This window comes from Amblyomma mixtum, chromosome 5 (assembly GCF_055824585.1).
Source record: "Amblyomma mixtum isolate Tamu chromosome 5, ASM5582458v1, whole genome shotgun sequence".
In the NCBI taxonomy this organism is placed as follows: Eukaryota; Metazoa; Arthropoda; class Arachnida; order Ixodida; family Ixodidae; genus Amblyomma; species Amblyomma mixtum.
Window position 1 is genome coordinate 121,539,909 of NC_143016.1, and position 22,238 is coordinate 121,562,146.

Here is a 22,238-nt window from a genome sequence, read left to right on the forward strand (position 1 = left end):
CTCTCGCCGGCCATCTCAAACAACATGAAGAGGACGTCTGCTACGGAGTCATTACGGTGGCCAACCACGAGACGTCCGAATCTCTTGAACCTAGCGTGCAGTGGAGGAGCGGCACTCTACTGGATATCCGCAAGTTCGGCAACTCAAACAAGGCCCGGCTCACCTTTGCCGGCACAGTGAAGCCAAGATACGTCCACTACAACTCTGAAATCGTCTCAGTGCAGCCGTATTTGCGCACTATTCCGGCCTGCAGCTTGTGTGGAACTGTCGGCCATCGGGCAGACTCTTGCCCCAACCCAGCACATGATAAGTGTGGCTTGTGTGGACAGCAGGCACCCATAGAAGAGGGGGTGCGGGCCCCTCGCCAGTGTATGCCCAGGTGTGCAGTTTGTGGTGGTGCCATGCCACGAACTCGCGGGACTGCACTCCAAAATACCGTCCCAACAAGCCAGCCGCCCATAAGGGCGAGAAATCGAGCGTGACTGGCAGGCAGCCCCGTCACCCCGGTAGCGTCGGCAGCGACGCTTCAAAACGACAGACGCCTACCAGCGGGAAGGACGTCAAGGGCTGTCAAGTGCCACCACCGCCCCCACACGGCAGTCAGGAGAAGCAAGCCCGCTCCCAAGACAACAATGGCGCGGCCGGTTCCTGGGCCAACGCTGTCAAAAATGGCAAACAGGGGAGCGGTTCAGGCAGGGTTGCCTTCTCCTCCCACCCCCACTCCCCTGCCCCTCGCTCGGCGGCTGACGCTGAGCTCCACAACCTTGTAGCTTCTCTCTGGGCCCAAAACGAGATGCTACTTGCCAAAACTGAAGCCTTAGAGGCTAGAACAACTCCCCCTCCCTCTAGTAACCCCGACACAGAGGCTATGGAGAGCGAGACGGCGGCAACACCGGCTCTGGAACCTTCCCTTGCCGAACTCAGCGCCCGTCTCAATGCCAAATTTGACACCTTGTTGGAGACAGCGATGGAACGCCTTATCGCTCGAGTCATGGAGGATATCCCCTCTATGATCGCTCAACACGTCGCGACTAACCCCCGCCTTTCTCGCAGAGCCGGTCCCCTTAAGGACGTATCTGGTCGGCCCTCCAGATTATCCCGGCGAGTCAATGACTTCGACGATGACGAAGACAGCTGCCCCCTTCCAGGTGCTGAGCTTCAGCCCCTGGTATCTGGCTCCGGGGCAGCCTCACTTCCACCTCTCACGTCAAAATCTGAGCATGACGGGACACCCTCGGGGTAGGCGCTCCCCCCTTTCCAAATCGGCTTCCCCATTACGATTACTCAATGGAACTGTCGGGGGCTCCGGTCCCGTTCCAAGCGCGCCAACCTCCGGCTTTTCCTATCAACATTTGAGCATTTGCCAGCGGTGGTTGCCCTCCAAGAGCCAGGGAAAGGCGTCACACTAACAAATTATACGACGTTCCAGCAGGACCCCTCGTCTTGTCTGTGCGTTCATAGAAATTATACAGCCAACCAGGTCGACTTAGACATACAACTTGAATACTCCTATGTAATGGTGACCCTCCTCCCACTCCGCAAGCAGGACCCACCGTTACACATACTCAATATATACTGCAATCCGAAATTGCCGAATGTATCATTCGCGGACCTCTTTAGCTGCGCGCTGAGAGTTGCGGGTCGGGACCCCCTCCTGATTGCGGGCGATTTCAACGCTCCCTCTCAAATGTGGGGCTACTGCCGTGAAGAGAAGCGGGGACGCAAGTTGGCGGAACTTGCGTCAACGCTGGGCCTCCCTCTTCACACTGACCCCATCCATCCAACTCGTATAGGCAACTCCGTGACAAGGGATACGCGTCTGGACTTAACCTTCACCCACAACATTCAGTATGCAGACTGGGTCAACACCGAGGAAACCCTCGGCAGCGGCCACTGCCTCCTGAACATTACGATTAGGACCTATCCTTTCGCACGACCAACAACACAAGCCCGACTCCCAGATTGGAACAAGTTCAGGCAAAATTATAACACTGCCACACCAATACATGAACAAGGCTACCAGTCTTGGTCAGAACAATTGGTCTCTAGCGTTCGCTCCTCCGAAACTATAATTCAGCTCTCAGAGGCGGTCTCTGATGTGGACAACCACCTGCTCCACCTCTGGGAGGCCCGGCATTGCCTCGTCCGTCAGTGGTGCCGGCAGAAGCACAAACGGAAACTTAAAGCTCGCATCGCCGAGCTCACTCAACGAGCGACTGAGTATGCGGCCCAACTCGCCGACTCCAACTGGTTGACACAATGCAACACGGCCGCCCGGCAAATGTCAAGCCAGAACACGTGGCGACTTTTTCGCGCCCTAATTGACCCCACGCAAACAAGCACGGAAACTCAAAAACACCTCCAAAGAGCCATACACAGCTTTCAGACCAACACAACTCAGTTGACGCACAAGCTCCGGGACCAGTACTTGTGAATCATCCAGGACCGCCGCGGGCCGGCGTACTCTTATGCAGGTTCTGAGAACGTTGAGCTGGACCAACCATTCCAGCTCCATGACCTGAGGGCGGCCCTGGCAAAAATTAAACGTGGTACCGCTCCGGGTCGGGACAAAATTAGTCAAACTGTTAGCCAACCTCCCCGACCCCACATACTTGTCTTTACTGAATTACATTAACTCAATCTGGCTTGGGGAAGTACCACTCCCCATCGACTGGAAGACCGCCCTGGTCAACTTCATTCCTAAAGCTGGAAAGGCCATCAACACGGACAACCTCCACCCCATCTCTCTGACTTCCTTTGTGGGCAAACTCATGGAAACGATGGTACGCGACAGGTTTTCCGAGTTCATGGAATCCAAACATCTTTTCGCAGACACCATGTTCGGGTTTCGCCCACACAGATCTGCACAGCATGTCCTGCTACAACTCAATCGGGCTGTCCTCGACCCCGTCGAATGCCCTCACAATGACAAGGTCGTACTCGCATTGGATTTGAAGGGAGCATCCGACAACGTTACCCACGAGATCATTCTCACCCACCTCTCTCAAACTAACTGCGGCAGAAACGCTTTTCAATACATTCAGCAATTTTTTACAGACAGACAATCTTACATTCGAATCCAGGATAAGTAACATGGCCCTTTTTCATTTAGGAACGAGGGGTACACCACAGGGCGCGGTGCTCTCTCCCCTTTTATTCAATCCGGCTATGATGCGCCTACCGGCCCAGCTGGGCGCTGTCGCTGGTGTACAGCATGCGCTGTACGTCGATGACATCACCCTGTGGGCCACACAGGGTTGCCTTGGAGACATTGAGGCCAACCTGCAGGAGGCGGCGACCATAGTGGACCGTTATGCTCGCCGCTGCGGCCTCCAATGCTCCACCCAAGAGTCTGAATTTGTGCACATACGCCCCTGACCAAAGTGCACAGCCAAAACTTCATTGTCTCTTCAGACAGGTCCAATCCCTGAAAAAATCAAAGTCCGGGTACTGGGGCTCTTTATACATCAAGACAGACGGTCAGAAACAACATTGGCCAAACTCCGTCAGGTGGGGGACCAGGTGGGCCGCTTAGTCCGCCGGGTTTATAACAAGCGCGGGGGGTTACGATGTAAGGACGCCTTGCGGCTGGCATATGCATTTGTAACCAGTCGAATTCTATATTCGACTCGATACCTCCACCTGCGGAAGCAAGACGAGGATTCACTCGAAGTTATCCTCCTCAAAATTTGTTTGGGCTCCTGCTCACATGGGCCTTGAGGGAAATGAGGCAGCTGACGCCGCTGCCCGCGCGCTCTCTCACCGGACATTCCCCTCCGACCCCGACGACCAGGAACTCGAATTCACTCCAGCTTACTCGTTTAAAGACATTTCTTTACTTTATCAATCTGGCCATGGTCTTTATCCCCGCCCGTGTAAAGGTCTCTCAAAGGCGGAGGAGCGGCTTCTGCTTTGCCTATATACAAATACTTTGCTGTGCCCGGCAGGTCTCAAACACTTCGACCCTTCTTTCTCTGGCAGCTGTCCGCACTGTGCGGAGAAGTCTTCGGACATCTACCACATGGTGTGGGCCTGCCCCTCCAACCCTGCTAACCCCCCTTCACCCCAACCCAACCCGGGAGGACTGGGAGGCGACCCTGCTCGGCTGCTCTGATCTGCAGGCCCAACGAGCCCTGGTCGCGCGAGCCCGGGCAGCGGCCGACGCCACTGGGGTCCCGAACTAGTGACCTCCACCTAGTACTTGTGAGGTCTGGCCCCCTCTGGGTCAGCTCATACCTCACCTCCCGAAGTTTATCTGTAATAAATGTTTTCCACCACCACCACACCTGAATGTTGGCAGCAGCACATAATGAACGAAAAAATACATATGTATTGAGGGAGGTATGAGCATTCAGGAGTATAAAATTGAAACAACACACTGTACAAAATAACTCGGGCCTCTAGAATTTCGCCTCCATCGAAATTTGACCGCCGCGGCCGGTATCGAACCCGCGTCTTTGGGGTCAGAGCGATGTCAGTGCACGTGAAAGAACCCCAGGTGGTCGAAATTTCCGAAGCCCTTCAACGGCGTCCCTCATAGCCGGAGTCGCTTTAGGACATTAAACACCAATAAACCAAAGCAAACCAAACAGAAATAACTCGGCATGACAACAACATAAAGACGAACGGGGCATATATTGATGGCACCAGTTGATACTGCACAAGTAGAAAAATTAGAGAGTATATTCTTATACTATCACAGACAGTATTTCGAGCACTGTGATTTCCAGCAAAAATAATGTTTTGGTTAAAGGTGCACTGAAGAGGATTCTGAACATGTCTTTTTGCCGCGGGAACTCGATCCACACGTTCCTGGCATTCTTAGAAACAGTGACTTATTGCCCTGTGTGGCCGATTTCCCCAATTAAAACGAATTAACGTCCGGCTCCCGCCTTTTTTTTTAATTCTGCCTCGTACGGTGGGCGGAGTCGACCAACGCGTGGAGCGCCTTTCACCCAGTCCCGTGGAGGCTTTGCTTTCGCTTTATTTTGTTTTTTAGGTTTCCGTGAATAAATAGTTTCATTCGCAGATAATATAGCCGCAAAATAAGCCCGAAGAAATAAAAATACGCGCGGTCTATTTGCTACTACGGACTACTACGTATTACTCCGCCGATGGCAGAGCGGCAAGCCGCCACGGGACTGGGTGAAAGGCCCTCCACGCGTTGGTCGACTCCGCCCTCCGTATGAGGCAGAATTCAAAAAAAAAGCCGGGAGCCGGACGTTAATTCGATTTAATTGGGGAAATCGGCCACACAGGGCAGTAAATCGCACTTTCTAAGAAAGCTCGGAACGTGTAGATCGACTTCCCGCGGCAAAAAGACAAGTTCAGATTCCTTTTCAGTGCACCTTTAACAGTGCAGTTAAATATACAGGTTACGAATTGCAGACAGTGACATGGTACTAAGTTCATTAGGCAAAGATCTATTTAAAAACCGAGGCAAGTAGACCCGAGCATCATGAAACAATAGTTGGTTCTGGTTTTTTGGGTTGCATAAGAGCCTCAGCTTCCAATGTTATAAGAAGATTGGCGAAGTGTAAGTGCAAAAAAATTAGAAAAGTAGGCGCCATCTTTGCATACTGTTCACTTATGAAAGCATGCAAACCTGTGACGAACAAGTGCCTCAAGGACACAATCCTGTTCTCGCGGAAATTTGGCGTGATCGGTGAATCATAAGGTAAATTGGCAAAAGCACCGCAACGTCAGCATCAGTACAGCACAGCGTCAGCCGAACTTCAGCATCAGCCTTCTTGAGCTCAGAAATCTGAAGGGTTTTACTGTACTGAAGTTCGTAGGAGAAAAAAGAATAACTTTTTATTAATGCTAATATATTCACGGGTAGCTCAGTATGCTTCTCGAGTAGTTGAAAGAGCTTACCGTGCAGGGCAGCGATGAACACTAGGCTCTTAGGGTTATTCGATAGATCATCTCTAATCTCTAAACTACTGCTGTATAAATCGCTAATCCGCCCTGTTCTTGAATGCGGTGCTGTAGTGTGGAACCCTTACGAGCAGTTTGAAATAAACATGTTAGAAGCAGTCCAGACAAAAAGCTGTGCGATTTATACATCGTCGTTACGATCGCAATTTCTCACCTTCATCTACACTTCTTTCATTGAATTTAACCACGCTCTGTGCCCGTCGCCAGACTGAATCATTAAAATACTTACACTGTATCGTCAATACTTCGGTAAGGCTCTCCGATAACCAGTACATTAACTTTGCACCACTATCATCTACAACAAGTCATCACGAGCTTAATTTCATACCGTATTTTGCGCATGCTAATTTGTTCAAATTCAGTTTTTTCCCCGTTAAATAGAAGCCTGGAATTCTCTACCTGGGTCCATTCGTTCTTGTCCATTTGAACGTTTTGTAACTGCCATTGAAGACGCATAATAGCTGTGTATTCCTACCCTGTCGTTAACAGTTCCTTTCTTGTTTGATATTTCTTTTGTGATTTTAACTTCATTGTAATGCTGACTTTGTACATTTTGCTGCATTTTGTTACCTTGTTGCGTATTTTGCATTTTGTGTTTTTCCCACTCCTGCCATAGCGCATATAATTGTGCAGTAGTATGCATAAATAAATAAATAAATTAATTAAAGTTGCCTAGTTAACATGTCCAGGGAACACCCGCCCGGTATAACTATCCAGTCACCTACAACACTATTCAATGTACGCAATGAACCTTTACAAAATGTACAGTGTTGCCTGGTTAAGAATAACGTAATTGCCATATGCTATCACGCCCCGGAATCTACGCCCGCGATTCTGAAACCCACCCGATTTTTCACGTTCGCGATAATGGATAAATCACAATTCGTGCGGAAGCCTTACCCCATATTCTTTTCTTTTTTTTCGCGTTGAACCTGGTTGCTCTCTCTACGGTTCTTCTTGGCTGTAATACCGCTGCGTAGCAGCTGCTTAACACCGAAATTTGAAGGTCCGCTCATATTCCACGCTACTCACATCGCGTGCGGCCCGGCTGACTAGCCTGTAAGCGAGAAACCGAACTGCAAACGACCGTGCAATTTCCAATTTGGGCGCGACGCATGCTCCGCTGGTTAGTGATGCATGGCTACTAACCTGAACTTTTCATCCGTGATGTGTACCGCTTGCCGGCGAAAGTGAACGAATCCACGAGCGAGAAGAGTAATGAAGCTGTGGCAATTTTCGTTAGTAGAACCAAGTGTCATATAAAATTATTATTTTGGCACTACGCAACTAGAATTTCTTCTCAGTGCCTTAGCTTTTGTCTGTGCGGTCCTCCTCTGAAGGCAGGTTGTGTCAGAGGGCAGAGGAGGTGTGAGTTGGTCATGTGACCTTGCTGCCCCACCTGCCACTAGGTTGTTTCTCTGGGAATCAGAGCGCGCTAGTGCTAGAGCCCCCACTGGCCGATTTCATCGGTGTTTGTCAGGTCGCTCTGCTCCCTTGAGCAGCTGGGTGGCTGAGTCACCTAAAAGCCCGGCAGGCAGGCCGCCTTGTGATGTCATCACAATCTCTCCACGGGATTGTGACCAAATTGCCTACCGTTGCAGGTTCAATTATTGATTACTCTCGGAGGTTCCTAGGGAAGAGCAACTTGGTTTTCACAAGCCTTACTAGTGGCAGCCCGTGTCATCGCAGGGCAGTGGCGCATCGCATCGCGTAGCCGCAGGAGCCAGGGGTGGTATGAGGACTCCCACGGATGTAGGAATGCAAGGTACAGAATAGCCAATGAAAGAATGAAAGCCGAAGTGCTAGTGTACGCAATTCGCATCTGGCCTCGGCAGGCTATAACGTCCGTCATTTTTCTTGTTTGACCATAGAGCTCCATGCATCTTATCAGAAGCAGGCGCCTGGTCGGGATGTGTACTGCCCGCTGCTCTGCACCCGCCCCCCCCCCCCCCCCCCATTTGCGACAGCCTTATTGACGCGACAGCATAAGAGGCTCCATTCTCCACAAAATCAGATGTGGGCGTTGTTGTTGTGAGCGAAAAATCACGGCCTGTGCTCTGCCAGGTGGTTCCCAGAGAACAACCTATAGGAGGCAGGCGGTCCACGTGGCGATGTGACCATGTCAGCGATGGGAAACTCCATATAATGGCGGTTTGAAATGCTTCAGCACACCCTGGTGACTGAAGAAGTGATGGCTAAAAATTACTAGCTCCTGTGCATGAAAGCAGCGCCAGAGAGAGCAGAGGTGGCCTAATTACCTGAGGCGCCAGGAAACAAAGTTAACTTGTCGCAAGCAGTGGTTAGAATCTCAATCAGGCACGAAGTTCTTTTCTGCTTGATACCATTCCGATGACAACAATACAACGTTGCAGTTGGCTCGCCTCCGGCCGCTATAAGAAATGGCGCTGACATCTGCATTAGCTCAACAATGGTGTCTGTGGAAGTTTCCTACACTGACCATGCAGCGTCATCACGACCTGCCCACCAGATATTGAGGAAACCGAAGAGTGGCAGGTGGCAGTTAAATCAATAATTGGACGCTCTTGAAGAGCAACATGGATCGCACTAGGTCCACTGTTGCAAGCACCTGCCATCCCAGGGCAAACCACATCGCTTAACCGCTGCACCACTGCTCCAGGAGGGGCATGACGACTCCCATGCACATATGAATGTAAAGCATAGAGTGATGTTCTGGATATATGAAAATTAACCCACTAGGCTACCACGTTCTACCCATAATGTGGAGCTTAAGAGCCCCTTCCATTTTGTATTTGTAATCAAAGGCTGGCTTACACGTGGTTAGGAGTAAACGACCGCAAGATGACAAGTGTATCAATGTAGAAAGGCTTAACCGCTGTTTTCTTTTGGATATCACGCTGATGCTGTTGGCAGTGTGGTTTCGATTCTGTATCCGACTACAACGCTTATGCGTCCGATAGCTGAAGCTCTTATAGTAGCTCGTGGTGGCCCTTAGGGGTCCAGGAGCACACTGACCTCTTCCTCTAGGTTGGCGCGGTCGATCAGCCTGAGCTGGGCGCCAGGGTCAACGTCGAGCAGAGCGTCCGACTCCCAGGATGAGTGGCTGGAGGAAAGGATGATGAGTGCTGGCCAGGCCCGCAGGTATATTTAAGGTGGAATATATTAGGTCTTCCAAGCAGTAAGCGCTTCGCAATTGTTCTATACGAAACAACGCTCCTAGATTTCGCTAAAATTTTTCAGGACAATTTGCTTCTTTTGTGAAATATGTTGGAAAGTAAGAGTGAACAGAGAAGAAATTATGATTGCAAAGTAAGCTGGAAACAACTATTTCATGAGCCCTATCGAAGTTGTTTGTGACCTGCACTTAAGCATACTCGCAACAAGCAGTTATTTTCTTCGTTTACTCCAAAAAATATTTATTGACTGCATATATTTACCCTCATAGTGGCTTCAGTGGATTTTATTGGTTGGTGAGTGGCTACCACTGTGGTAAAGCAGGTTACGTGAAGAGCTGAAGCACTATGCACAAAAGAAATAAAATGCACTGATATTACTAGGTGCTGTCGCATTGACTGAAAAGTTCTATTTCAGATTTGAGAGGTTTCAGCATTTCAGAACCGTAAGCAGGCGTTTACACGCTATAGAATGACGAAGCTAATCTGCATTACCTTTCGATAAACGTCCAGCTATTTGAAGCTTGAAACATGATCTTAAATAAGTTCCAATTGGAGTCGCGAACAGCGACGTGTCCATTAAAATGGCTTAATTACCGTCGTTACCTAGTGCTACGGGAGCACCTCCACCCTTCCGCGACTGGAGTATTCACACTTTTCACGATATAAAAGAATTCACGGTAGCTTTGGAACGCTGTGTGAGTGGCATGCAATGAGGGAATAAGTACCACATTTTAGGTGTTTTGTTTTATAAAGAGATACTTGGGTTTTTGTCCTTATCACTCCTGCGGAACACAGCAAACCGTTCTTTGATATTTATTGTTATGGATTGATCTTTCGCTCATTAGTGTGCAACAATAACGAAAACAAACATCATGCAGCGCATGAGAAGTTTATAGATTTAATCCTATTGATTTGGTGTTTCGTTCAATCGGACACAAGGCATGGACACTACTTCGTTGTCAACAGAGGTAAGCGCCGGCTGAATTCTCTGTTTGCCAATTAAAGAGGTCCTGTCTCTCTCTCAAACGCTACAACAGCAACTACAACAAAAAAGTACTTTTGAACCCAGGAAGCCTAACGCGCTTTGCGTTTCTGAGTGCGCTTGGCGAAAGCAGGGAAGGCGTGAAATTTTTTCACGCATGTTGAGGTCGCTCACGCATCCCAGGTGTGCTCAAAGGGTTGCGCTTCAAGTGAATGCAGTGTTACCCTGTCCATCGCCGTCCACGCAATACTGCAAAAGAAGAAGAAACTTTCGAAATGTGAAAACAAAGAGAGGGGTTAGGAAAGAGGGAAAGCGCATTTTCGTCTTTTTTGCGTGTTTTTTGCTAGCGACACGCGTCGCATTTCTTTGCTCACCAGTATAAAAGCTTGCTGACGGAGTCAAAATGACACCACAAGATATTTGTCTCCGCCTCAGCCTCATATACCCTGCATCTGCTATTCCGCCGGACGCCACCTGTGGAGACAGAAGAGAGCCGTAATGTTTCCGAAGGTGAGCTACTGCTACGCCATAAGTTCCTTCTGAGAAAAGACGCACATATAACAAAAGCATACCATACTTTGTTACAAAGCCAATCTTCCATTGGACTGATAAGCCACTTTTCTAAAAAATCTTGGGTCCTGCTGATGATAGGAAACTGGGATAGTTTGCACCACTCTATAGATAAACGACTGGAGGGAAAGGAAGACAGGAGCTACTAAATGAGAGGACACCATGCATGCTGTGCTAGTTTGCGGACGAGCTACAACTAAGAACGAACGTTCTACTGCATTCTTTCACGCTCTAGAATTTGTGTTAAAAGATTTACGTGTCTACTAAGGAAATCTAGACCCCTAATCCACATCTATGCACTGCTTTATGAATGCTTTCAACCGGGATGAGAAGCAGTTGCTTGGGTGAGAATTAGGCTGGACGTGTCAGAGATTATTCTAAAAAAATTCCCGCAAAATCCCTTACGAAGTTGGAATAAAATCTTTTGACGACGACGCTATGAGCCGCGGCAGAAGTTCGCTCTTTTAAAAAATAACCGAATTATTCTGCTAATTAATTACAGTTGCATAATATATTGATAATCAGCCCAGATGGTGCGTAATGAAAACGGTATGTTCGAAGCCATGGTCAAGACGCTGCCACAACAGTTGCTGAAACGAAGAGAAAGCCGTTCCCTGAAGTTTTGCAGCTAGAGGAAGTTAGGAGTTTTAGTTCCGTGGAAAACTGAAAGAGCGTACAAGGCGGGTGGTATGCTCGTTGCTAACTTAGCAGCCCCTGATGATGTTTTGTAATGCCTATGGCGCCAAATTAGTACTGCCTCTTCAATATCATTTTGCTATGCATTCATTTTTTAGATGTACCTCCTAAAAAAACAAACCAAAAACTACCGCGCAGATGGCGACAACAATGTTATTCCTCGCGTTAAGCAGCGAACGGAAAGGGGGACGGATGATTCGGCACGATGCCGTAGGCTGCTCGAATTGGGCGCTGTGGGCACTGTAATACATGATTACGTACGTTGCACTTGAACTGCGTTATGCGCTTATTATTGCATTTGTGGGGAAAAATATGCTGCAAGTTTCTCTGGGCTGCAGTGCTTTACGGAATGAATTTTTCGACGTATCACGAAGAGATATGACACAGCCGCCTCTACGTCTTCGCAAATGGACAACTAGGGTGTTTAACTTAAAAATTCGATATTGAATTTTAGTTTCTTAACTGTTGAATCGGGGCAATTGTTATAGCGACTGACATCCATTGCGGCTGCCAGTTTGTTCCTGGAAATAATTTCTTTGCTTTGTGGAACAAACCACTCTGAAAGTTTTGAGATATTCACTTAAAACTAGGTTTATTGTTAGTAATGGAGAGGTTATCTTCCACGAGCGAACAGAAATACGTTATATGTGGCATTTCATCAAGGAGAACAAAAAAATACGCCGGGAATAATTTATTTGGGCAGCTCGATCTGCCTTTCTACCCATAGAAATCTGAACAGAAAAACGATTCCCAGAGAGCGCGCACATTTCGAGATCATGCAAGCTATCACAGCTCCATGTTAGTTTTGGTTCCCACTGTGTACATTTAAGCACACAATTTAGAACTCATAACTACCTAGTCTAGAAGAGAAACCTCGTGCGTAGAATGAACAATAGCAACAATTATTGCACGAAAGGAATAAAAGCCCGTTAGTAAATTACATGAATACAGCATGAAATGCCCGCAAATGTAGTTATGGATGGGTGCCTTCTTGTGCTAAAATTTTAGAGCATGGGTGGCGCATTTCAATATGAGTGGCTCGTATCGAGACGCTCTCATCTGCAGCACGAGGCGCGCACTACGCGGACGGAAAATTTTAAGCGGATAAGGAAATGGTTTCTATCCTGCATAAACTCGTAATGGACAACAGCAAGCGTGTATTAAATCGTAACTTCAACTGTTGTATTTTGCAATCAGTCCGGGGACGAAAGTTTTCAGCGTTCTGGAGCAACTGAGCTTTCCAGTCAATACTAAATGAAAAGAATGAGTGCAGAGTTTCTTAACGCTTAATTTTCTACAGGCGCAACTGCTGCTGGTCTTCCTGGCGTCGAAAGCTTACGGGCTGCACCACCACCACACAGGAGCCGGGTACCCAGGTCCCGGCTTCGGCGGCTATGCTACTCCGGTGGCGGCCAATGCTTACCGAGGATACGCGGACTATGCCGCTGTAGGTATCATCATCAACGTCAGCATTAGCAGCTTAAGTGTGCCCGCTCTGGGACAAAGGCCTCTCCATTATCTCTCTAATTGACCCTATCCTCTGCCAGCTTCGGCAGCTCATCTAAGCTATAGTTCCTACTCTTATAGCTCCTAAGCTCCAGCTTCTTATCCCCGCTATAATTCCTTATCTCACCCGCCCACCTGACTCATGCCCCTCTCTGCGGCGCTTCTTTTCGCTAGGAACGATATCAGTTACCGTTAAAGATCATCGATTATCTTTCCTTTGTATCACATGCACTTCTCGTGACGTTTTTCTTGACTTCGACTGCGATCGCACTAACTGGAGTCTGTTAATTTGCCCAGTCTGCTCTCTTCCCGTCTTTTGTTGACTTCCTACGTGTTATCTGTGCAGCGAGAGATAACTGGCCTTGCTATTCTGAAATTGTGTTCATCCCTTTTCATTAGATTCTGTGTATCCGTCCTATAGATTCGCGCCAATATTATATAGCTGCAACTACAAATTGCATGCCACGTGTTCAAGCGAACGTGAACTAGAAATTTTAAGAATAGGCTTGTGGAGGTATGAAGGTTGCTTCTGCAGCACAATAATTCCTGCCCTGGTGGACATCAGAAAAAAAGTCAATCGAGTAAACTAGTTGGATGGTTAACTAATATCTCATAATTAACTTTTTTTTACAGTTGGACACCTGCTTGCAATTAAGGATTTGTAGCCGATCGTTAGTAATACACCTGTAAGCTTACTGCCGCCAGGTGTCCCGGGGCGGTGAGAAGAGGACGAAGAAGTGAGGGACTCGCGTGCTCTCGCAGCTGGGGCTCTGCTTCTCTGTTTGCGGCCTGTGCCTAGCCCTTTTGATTAAGGACCCATCTGTGACATTTGTGGTGGAGTGCGCTGGGTAAATCGCCCTGGAATATGTCACACACCCCTCCTAATACCGAGGACCCCAGACCTCTCCCTGTCGACACGCCAGTGTATCGGGTCAGTCGCGGAAATCTAGGACTGTCCCCTGAGCATGGGCTGTTGGAGACTACCTCGGCACCTGGCCGGCTGCCTCCTGAGCTCAGGCCATTTGACACTACTTTGGCGCCTGCCCCTCAACCAGTCATGCAAGGCGCCGCGTACTACACCCTCCACAACCCACGGCTACCAAAATCCTTACACGGGACTCAGCTGGAGGACGTGGAAGATTGGCTCCTCCAGTTTGAACGTGTCGCCGCATTTAACCAGTGGGATGACGCCGCCAAACTGAGGAACGTTTTCTTCAGCTTGGAGGACGGTGCTCGTACGTGGTACGAAAACCGTGAGGACGCTCTTTTGTCATGGCATGAGTTCCGACGTCAATTGCTCGCCGCGTATGTCACCGCTGATCGTCGGGAGCGAGCTGAACGCGCCCTGCAGTCATGCCCAAAGAAACGGTTACCATGTACGTCGAAGACATGACGCGTCTCTTCCGACGGGCTGACCCAGCCATATCGGAAGCCAAAAAGCTGCGCCACCTAATGCGTGGTGTGAAAGAACAGCTTTTCGTCGGCCCCGTGCGCAGCCCCCCAAGCACTCTTGCTGAGTTTCTAGCAGAGTCCCAGCTGCGTGAGCACGCGAGTCCCTCACTTGCCGCGATGTGTCCCCGGGCGGCGCCTAGAGGACGAAGAAGTGAGGGACTCGCGTGCTCTCGCAGCTGGGACTCTGCTTCTCTGTTTGCGGCCTGTGCCTGGCCCTTTTGATTAAGGACCATACTGTGACAATATAAAATTTTGCAAGTTCGATTACCGTTGGCGCAGTGGCCGAACAATACTTGGTGACACTATTGCAAAATCCATGAGAATTGGAAAATCATACCAGCTAAGTAAATGCTCCAGTGCACGCAGCCAGTCGAAGTAGCCAAAATTCGTCTAGCCAGTGCGCCAACGGTAATCGCGTTTTCGAAATTCTAGAAACTGGTATGGCTAATACTAACGACTTTGTAAAAATTTATAACTTAAACCAGGTGTCCAAGGGTAATAGTTAAAAAGTTAATTATCAGGAATCAGTTAAGCGGCTAACTACTTAACATTATTCACATGTTTCCTGTTATCCGCCAACGCAGGTATCATTGGGCCACAGAAGCGACTTTCATATCTCTAAAAGCCTATTTTTTTTAATTCTGGTTCAACATCGTTGAAACAGTTGGTATATTGCTTTAAACACCATTGGTAAGAACTACTTATTGCCACCTTTTCCGGGAGAATTTTTTTGAATAAGATATATTACTTCAAGGATCTACTAGAACAACTTCTCTACACGTCCTTACTCTATAGGCAATTACAGAAAGTGTCGTGCAACGTGCGGAAGAGAAGAATAAAGAAATGCTTCAGATTCACAGTTAAAGCGTAAAGTAACCTGTCCTTTCTTCTTTAAAGCTCTATGCCAACTAATCGTGGCGCATTAAATGAACCTTTTTACCTTTTCTTTCCAGCCACCTCAGCCGTACAGTTTCGGCTATGACAATGTGGACGAGTACGGCAACCGCCAGTTCCGCAGTGAGCAGGGAGACTCCAGCAACGCGAAGACCGGATCGTACGGCTACAGGGACGCGTACGGCCTCTACCGCCGGGTGAACTACATCGCTGACGCCAATGGCTTCCGGGCCACAGTGGACACAAACGAGCCGGGCACTGCACCGGGTGCCAGCGCCGACGTGGTCTTCAACGCCGCGCCGGTCGTCCCACCGGTTCCCGCTGGTGCTGCAGCTTCAAGGGTCGGATTTGCTCCGACTGCCTACGGCGCCAGGGGTGTGGCCACCGGCTACAACAATGCATACAGCGGATACACTGGATACGGATATGGGTCGTACGGTGGCGCTGCAGCTGGCTACGGCCGCGTTCCGTACGCAGGGTACGGCTACACTCCAGGAAGCGGTGCTCTTGGTGGCTACGGGTACGGAGCGTCTTCTCCATATGGCTATGGTGGTGCAGGATATCCAGCAGGCCGGTATGGCCCAGCAGCATATGGGGGAGCCAACGGGTGGGCTGCCGGTCATCATAGTTACCGTCGGCGCTAATGCGTTCCCCTTGAAAAAAATGTATGCATGAAAATGCATGTGGTCCTACCAGAAACACTTACAGCTTTGTTCGTGAGTGTGTGGTGTAATAGAAAATAAAAAAAATACTCGGCTTGTGACTTGCTTTCAGCCTGCTTCTCTTTTTATTTTTAACACATAATATCTAAATTGGTTCCCCTGAATGCTAAAAAAAAAAATTTCCTTAGTGCAAGCCAAATTTCGAATTTTGTTTGGTAAATGCCACTTCTAAAGGATGGAAACCACTGCATAATCTGAGCCGGTTTCGAAGTCTCCAACTTGTTCCAGTAAATAAAATGGTGTTGTAAACATTCGTTTAAGAATAATGTCCTGTTATGTGATTTAGCTACAAAGAGACTTCAGAGCAAGAAAGAGCTAGTGACTGCTATCGAACTAAGGTGATGCAAAACTGTTAAGGACTGAACAGACTACACGAACAAAAAAATGCAGGGCTTTATGCGAGGCAGTGGCACCTCCCGGCTTGATGGCGAGCTGACAGCGAATTTGCAACGATATAAATAGGAGAATCTTTTCGAGAAATCAAGTCGGCACTTTTCCTGTACTACAAGGCGCTAGTGTACGATTCTGGGAATGGGCTGTGCGGCTCAAATATTCCACGGGGAAGATAGCCCTGTAGTGCGAGGTGGCCTGTGTTTGGCTGTATGAGCCTTCTCAGCTTCTCAGCCTCTACACCCCGCACTTCGATATCATCTAATCCAGCGTGGTGTTGGCTTTGTTTCGACGTACGTACGCGAGCCACCTGACTTAGTCGAGAGGGTAACCCTGATATGAAGGAGCTCCAAGTGCTTTGCAGAGGTTTTGATGCAAAGCACCAGTTCATGACTATCCTGTTTTTCCTGGTCGTAAGGTGTGGTCCTCTGTGCTTTAAAGTGAGCAATGGTTAACGTTGAAGATATTACATTACATTACTTTTGTACCATTTGAAGCCATACGAATGGGCCCTTGATTTTGGGTTATCGAATCGAGCTTAAGCATGAAATCAGTCGAGCCTTCGGCCTCAGACTGCTAAAGAACGCCTTTCTGCTTTTATTCGACTACTGGCTTTTCATAATTTTTGAGATAGCTTTAGTTTCTTTTCTCGTCCTGTTTGATTCCTGCGGGGGCAGCGATTCACACTTTTGTGAAGAAAATATTTCTAGTGACTTGCCGCCCTGGATTTTCTGATTAAACATATTTCTACCTTTGAAAAGACGCCTACAGACAGCCGGCTTCACGGCATGGTTTTGAACACCGTACCAGTTCACCTGTGCTCACACAGACAGTGTGTGGCAGACTACTCTTTTCCAGCAAGGGAAACGGACTGCGTGCTATTCTGCTGGCCGCTCTACCGACCTTGAGTTGAGGTCTGCACGACAGAGGCTATTGCGGAAGGAGTTTACTATTGCATTGGCAACTGCAGCAGATCATACTGTCACGTAGGGGTGACTGCAGTCTGGCAAACAGGAAACCAGCGAGAGTGGCTTCTAAACGAAACCCTTTATTTTGGCTCACTTGCGCCCTCGAAGAACTGAGTCACTTGGTGGGTTCGTAGCAACAAGCGTGCTCGGCGTTTGTTGAACAGAATGCCGGCAGCTCTCGGCCATCCTCTTTTTAAAGCTGATGGCGAACTTTGGAGATAAAGCTTGGGAAGTTACTAGAACATTCTGGAACAACGTCGAATCGGCTACACCTGAATGCGATCAATCGAGATAAATCTAGGCGCGTCTTGCATCCCAACCAAAACGATCAAGCGGCGTGCGGACAGCTTTGCAGAATGAACAAACAAACATTCGCGGGAATACATTTGTAACATCTCCACAGCGAGAGCTGGCCGGCCCTGTTCATGTTGCTGGGTTGTCGTCTCCCTGATAGAGGCGCAATATCGCATATGATTGCGAGGCCTTAGCCCGTATTGTGAGAATACTGAGAGCGTACGTTTTCCATGAGTTGGTTAAAGCCAAATACATTTTCTGCAATGAATAACAACCAACCGCTGTCATCAGCATTCCGTGTGCTAGAGACAACTCCGTTTCCATTGACAACGGTGTTAATATTACCGAACTAAATAGCCACTAAATAATAATACTAAATAATAATACCGAACTAAAGAGCCACGATATTAAGCGGTGGAAACTCCTCCTCCCTCTTCCGAGCTGTGCCAGGATAGAAGTCTAGTTGGTGCCCTTCACATCGCGTCTTTGCTAATACATGCACCTAACCAAGTTCTGAGGCCCAAAAAAGCATTATCTCGTCTACTTTTGCCCGTTGTACGTGCTGTCTGTCCGGATGTTTCTACTCAACATTCGACGCTTTAGCTTTTTGTTTTATTTGTGCATGAGCAAGGAACTTCTACGTTGCAAAAACTTTGTCTTCCTGTTTTTAGTGTGCGGTGCATGGCTCTCCATTCCAGTTTCCGTCATCATTTAAAAGATGAAAGGGGGCGAAAGAAGTCCACTTATTGCCCTATGCACGGCGTTACACGCCGACTGCACTTTTAGTTCTGGCGCCGGCTGGAACTTTTAAGGAGCGCTGAATCAGACTCGGCTGAAGTGGACTAGCAACACTCTGCACAGGTAGGATCCAGTCTGTCAATAAACTGAAATGAATTGATGTGGCCGTTCTTTCGCTTCTTCTCCGAGTGCGGGTCCACCTTTGAGCATGCTGCCGGTAACACAAGTGCTTTTATTTCCAAATAACACGAGGAAAGAACGCACGCCAAGGAGCGAAGTCCGCAGAATCAGTGATGGCGAACCAGAGACCAGACCGGGCCAGTTGCGTAGCCTTCTGCATTGCGTCCGGGTCATTCGAAGTGTTTCTCGTCAGCTTTGCTGGCATAGCCGCGACAGGCTGCCGTTGGCCATCCGCACGCCTGCTTGACGGAGTTCCCGGGACCACGGGGCCCGCCGTTTTATTGCTGACGCCTTCGAGCAGTGGAATGTCCTGAACTTGAGACATAATGAACTGTACTAAATGGCGATAGTTGCACTGAATGATGCCTGCTGGTGTTTTGAACACGTAAGAAGGCGTCTGCTTTCCGGACTTAGCACCTTACTCTTGCATTCCATCTTCTTCATCGACGCATTCGAGCCTGCGGAAAATGAGTGGAGTTGCGTGGCAGCAAGACCCCGGTTGAAGTCTTTTTCTTGCTGTCTGGTGGCAGAGCTGTCCCATTTCAAGAGTTTTTCACCAGACTGACTTTAACAATAGTGTTTCTTTCATTTTTAGTATTGTCTATGAAGACGTCCAACCATGAGCCACGGCAAGCCGACAACGGAGAGAGTGCTTTTTATAGTAGACGGGCCCTTCGAGCGCGTGTGCTTCACACATTCCCAGGCCATTCAGAGGGTAACCTCTAGGGTCCATGAGCTCACCTTAGAGCTTGTGAAGATTTCTCGGGACGGTGGGAAATGAGCTTGACACTACAGCCTCTTCAGCTCCTGAGTCCGGCTTGAAGTTCACATCATATCTGTTGACAGCCGCTCGATCGAGCTTGGTCCGAGTACGGCGGGAGTCGATTTCGTCAAGAACGAAAGAACACATTTGCATCTTTTTTCAGCTAATGATAAAGTGGCCGAGTTCATGTCCCTGCTTTTGGCATACTGGACTCGCCCGATGCACCCCCGCCCCGCCAAGTGGAGCTGATATGGGTGCCTGCGCACTCCGGGAATCCCGGAAACGAGGCCGCCAACCTTTTAGCCCGAGGTTCTTTAAACCGGGCTCAGGTGGCCTCGGATCGGGGATTCACGAAGGATCGCATGCACTCATTCAGTGAGCTGACCCAGGCATACAGAGCCTCTCGCCAGCTCTACCCCCCGCCCCACCCCTCCCTAGATAACAGACACGCAACACTCTGGCGCAGATTACAAACACATACTCTCCCCTCGCCCCTTACCCTAACCCACTATCATCCCTCCTTCCCCACTCCTGCTTGCGCCCTATGCCCAGAACCCTTCGCTTCTTCCCTCCACATCCTTTCCCTCTGCCCGGCGGACCCTCCCCCGCGGGACCTAGAGAACCTCAAGACCTGGGAGGACTGGGAGACCCTGCTGCATTCGGAGGACCCGGCCGTGCAGACCATCGCCACCGGCCGTGCTGCCAGTGTTATGGACCTCAGGAACATAAACACTTGAGTGCAGTGGGGTCGTGCGGGGACCCTGGGGCGTGCCCCGAATTCCTTTGTAAATAAAGTTTTCTCTCTCTCTCTCTCTCGCAGAGCATTCTGCTGGAGGATGAAAGGATCGTTCGCAATAAATGCAGTTTTTAAGCATGAAATGCTTTTAGCCCCCGTTGTCGGCAGTGTGGTGACGTCACGCCGAGACCGAGAGCCATCATCCGGGCACTGAAATCCACTCATCCGGGCACTGAATTCCAGACATCCGGGCACTGAATTCCAGTCATCCGGGCTCTGAAACGAGAACATCCGGGCACCGTACGAGACTTAACGGGATTTAACGAGACTCTCTAAGCCCTCCTACGGCACCGGCATGCAAGCGCCGGTTGGTCTCCAAAGGAGTCACAAAAAATAACTGCTGCCAGTGCCTTCTCAATGTTTATCGAGATATCAGTCGCTGTGCGTTTGATAATGCACGGAATTATAATTTCCGATTTCTAATAACGCGTGCAAAAAGCACATAAATGCCACGATACACTTCGTTGTCATACGTGATCTCTTAGGGGCTTCGCGCATCGAAGCAAAGCCGCGCAGGCGCACAGGGGCCCGGGGGAGAAGCGCTGCGTTCAAAGGGCAAGGCATCGCGCCGAACGGGTGGTGGCGTTCCTCCCTTCCATTACGGTGTGGTTCGGGTGTCCACCGAGATGGCAGAGAATTACTGCGCCATTTCCTTTCCTCAAAAAACCTTGCGTTCAAATGGCAAGGCATCGCGCTGAACGGGTGGTGGCGTTCCTCCCTTCCTGTACGGTGCGGTTCGGGTGTCCACCGAGAGGACATTAGGCCCGTAAACATTTCATGCTTACTCTACTCTCGGTTACTGGAGAGGCAGAGATTTTCGTTATTGGCTGAAGCCGTGGGCGTGACGTCGCTTCAGCCAGGGGAATGGGTGGCAGACTCAAAAACGGAATCTAAATAGGAAAGAATCATACCGGCCATCACAGGTTTCAGCAGTTTATAAACAGAATTGCACCTATTTTCATGTCGTCTGTGCCTGAATGGTACTTTACTAAGCTCTTTTCGCCGGCCTTTGATGAGTCGAAACTGTGTTTTGGTTTGGAGAAGTGTTTTCATATATTGGCTTCAGCGACCTCACTAGAAGGATACCAATCTTTTCGAAAGACCGCTGCGCGGGCCTTCACGACGTCTTCGTGAATTCGCCTTAATTCAGGAAGCCTTTCTTTTTCTAGCATGCATCCAATTTGGAATGACAATTTCGCCACTACGTGGCTATCCACAAAACCGACGACAAACCTGCCTTGAACGAGTGGTTTTTCTGGATCCTGTGAATTGTGGTCGAAATTTTGGCGAACGTTTGTAGCGGCGTGTAAAGTCGATCGATCCGCGTTATTCTTGCACACGCCGGTAAAGCGAAGGCTGTCGTTACCCTTGCTGGTCGGTTCAATGAAGGGGTAGATGAGTCACGCCGGTAAAGCGAAGGCTGTCGTTACCCTTGCTGGTCGGTTCAATGAAGGGGTAGATGAGTCTTGTTTGCAAGCGCCAATGCTCCGCGGTGCGCATTAGAGTTAGCAGGACATGACTAACTTCTTGGCAGCCCATTGCATACATCGACGTTCTGTCTTGAACCTCGCCCAGTGTTTGGTAGAGGCCCGATGCATAGCAATACCCTTCGAACTTAAAGTCTTCCTACTTTTTTTTAAGTGATGGAGTTCACAAAGTCTAACTTTGGCGGCTGCTGAATGTCTGCGCCGCTGAACTGTGGAGCTGCTTTGACGTCTTCGTACACATGAGGGTTTCGATAGCCAATGCCTCGTCTCCTTGTAACAGAGGTCAATACCGTGCGACTTAGTCGGCTGTCTCTGTCAACAAAAGCTTCCCTTCATTCTCTCTCTCTGCTTTTTCCTTGTTTTTCCGATCACCATGCCCCCATTCGTTTTCAAGTCTTTGTCTCATGGCCGCTATATCAGTAAGCATGAGCGAACTTCATTCACGCGACGGTTCAGGAAGGGCTCCGTACAAAGGTACACAGCGGAAAAACACTACTGACGCACAAGGCGGAATCTCCTAGAAACCATATTCATTTTTGTGCGAGCGCGGTGCACGCATTCACATACTGACTTCTCTTGCTGTTCATTCTCGCCACAGACAGTTCACATGCTCTTCTGACGGTGTAAAGAGCAGTGAACCTGAAAATTTATTCTACTGCTGGTCGTCATAAATTAGGTAGCGGCAACAAAGCAGCAGATTAGAAA

General features: G+C 49.0%; 2 protein-coding genes across 2 annotated transcripts in view; one reads left to right on the forward strand and one right to left on the reverse strand.

The window, feature by feature from the left end:
• LOC149343544 (uncharacterized) overlaps positions 1-10,686 on the reverse strand; it is a 123,352-nt gene extending 112,666 nt beyond the window's left edge. Inside the window, exons 1-4 of the mRNA XM_089547005.1 lie at positions 10,452-10,686; positions 10,252-10,326; positions 9,357-9,438; positions 8,935-9,044 (exon numbers count right to left, since the gene is read on the reverse strand). The gene's annotated coding sequence lies outside the window, so the exon portion shown is untranslated. The remainder of the gene's footprint in view (positions 1-8,934; positions 9,045-9,356; positions 9,439-10,251; positions 10,327-10,451) is intronic.
• On the forward strand, positions 10,576-15,839 carry LOC149343548 (uncharacterized). The gene is made up of 3 exons (XM_089547008.1): positions 10,576-10,587; positions 12,644-12,790; positions 15,255-15,839. The coding sequence occupies exons 1-3, from the start codon at positions 10,576-10,578 to the stop codon at positions 15,837-15,839; spliced, it is 744 nt and encodes a 247-aa protein (XP_089403134.1).
• Positions 15,840-22,238: the final 6,399 nt, after the last annotated feature.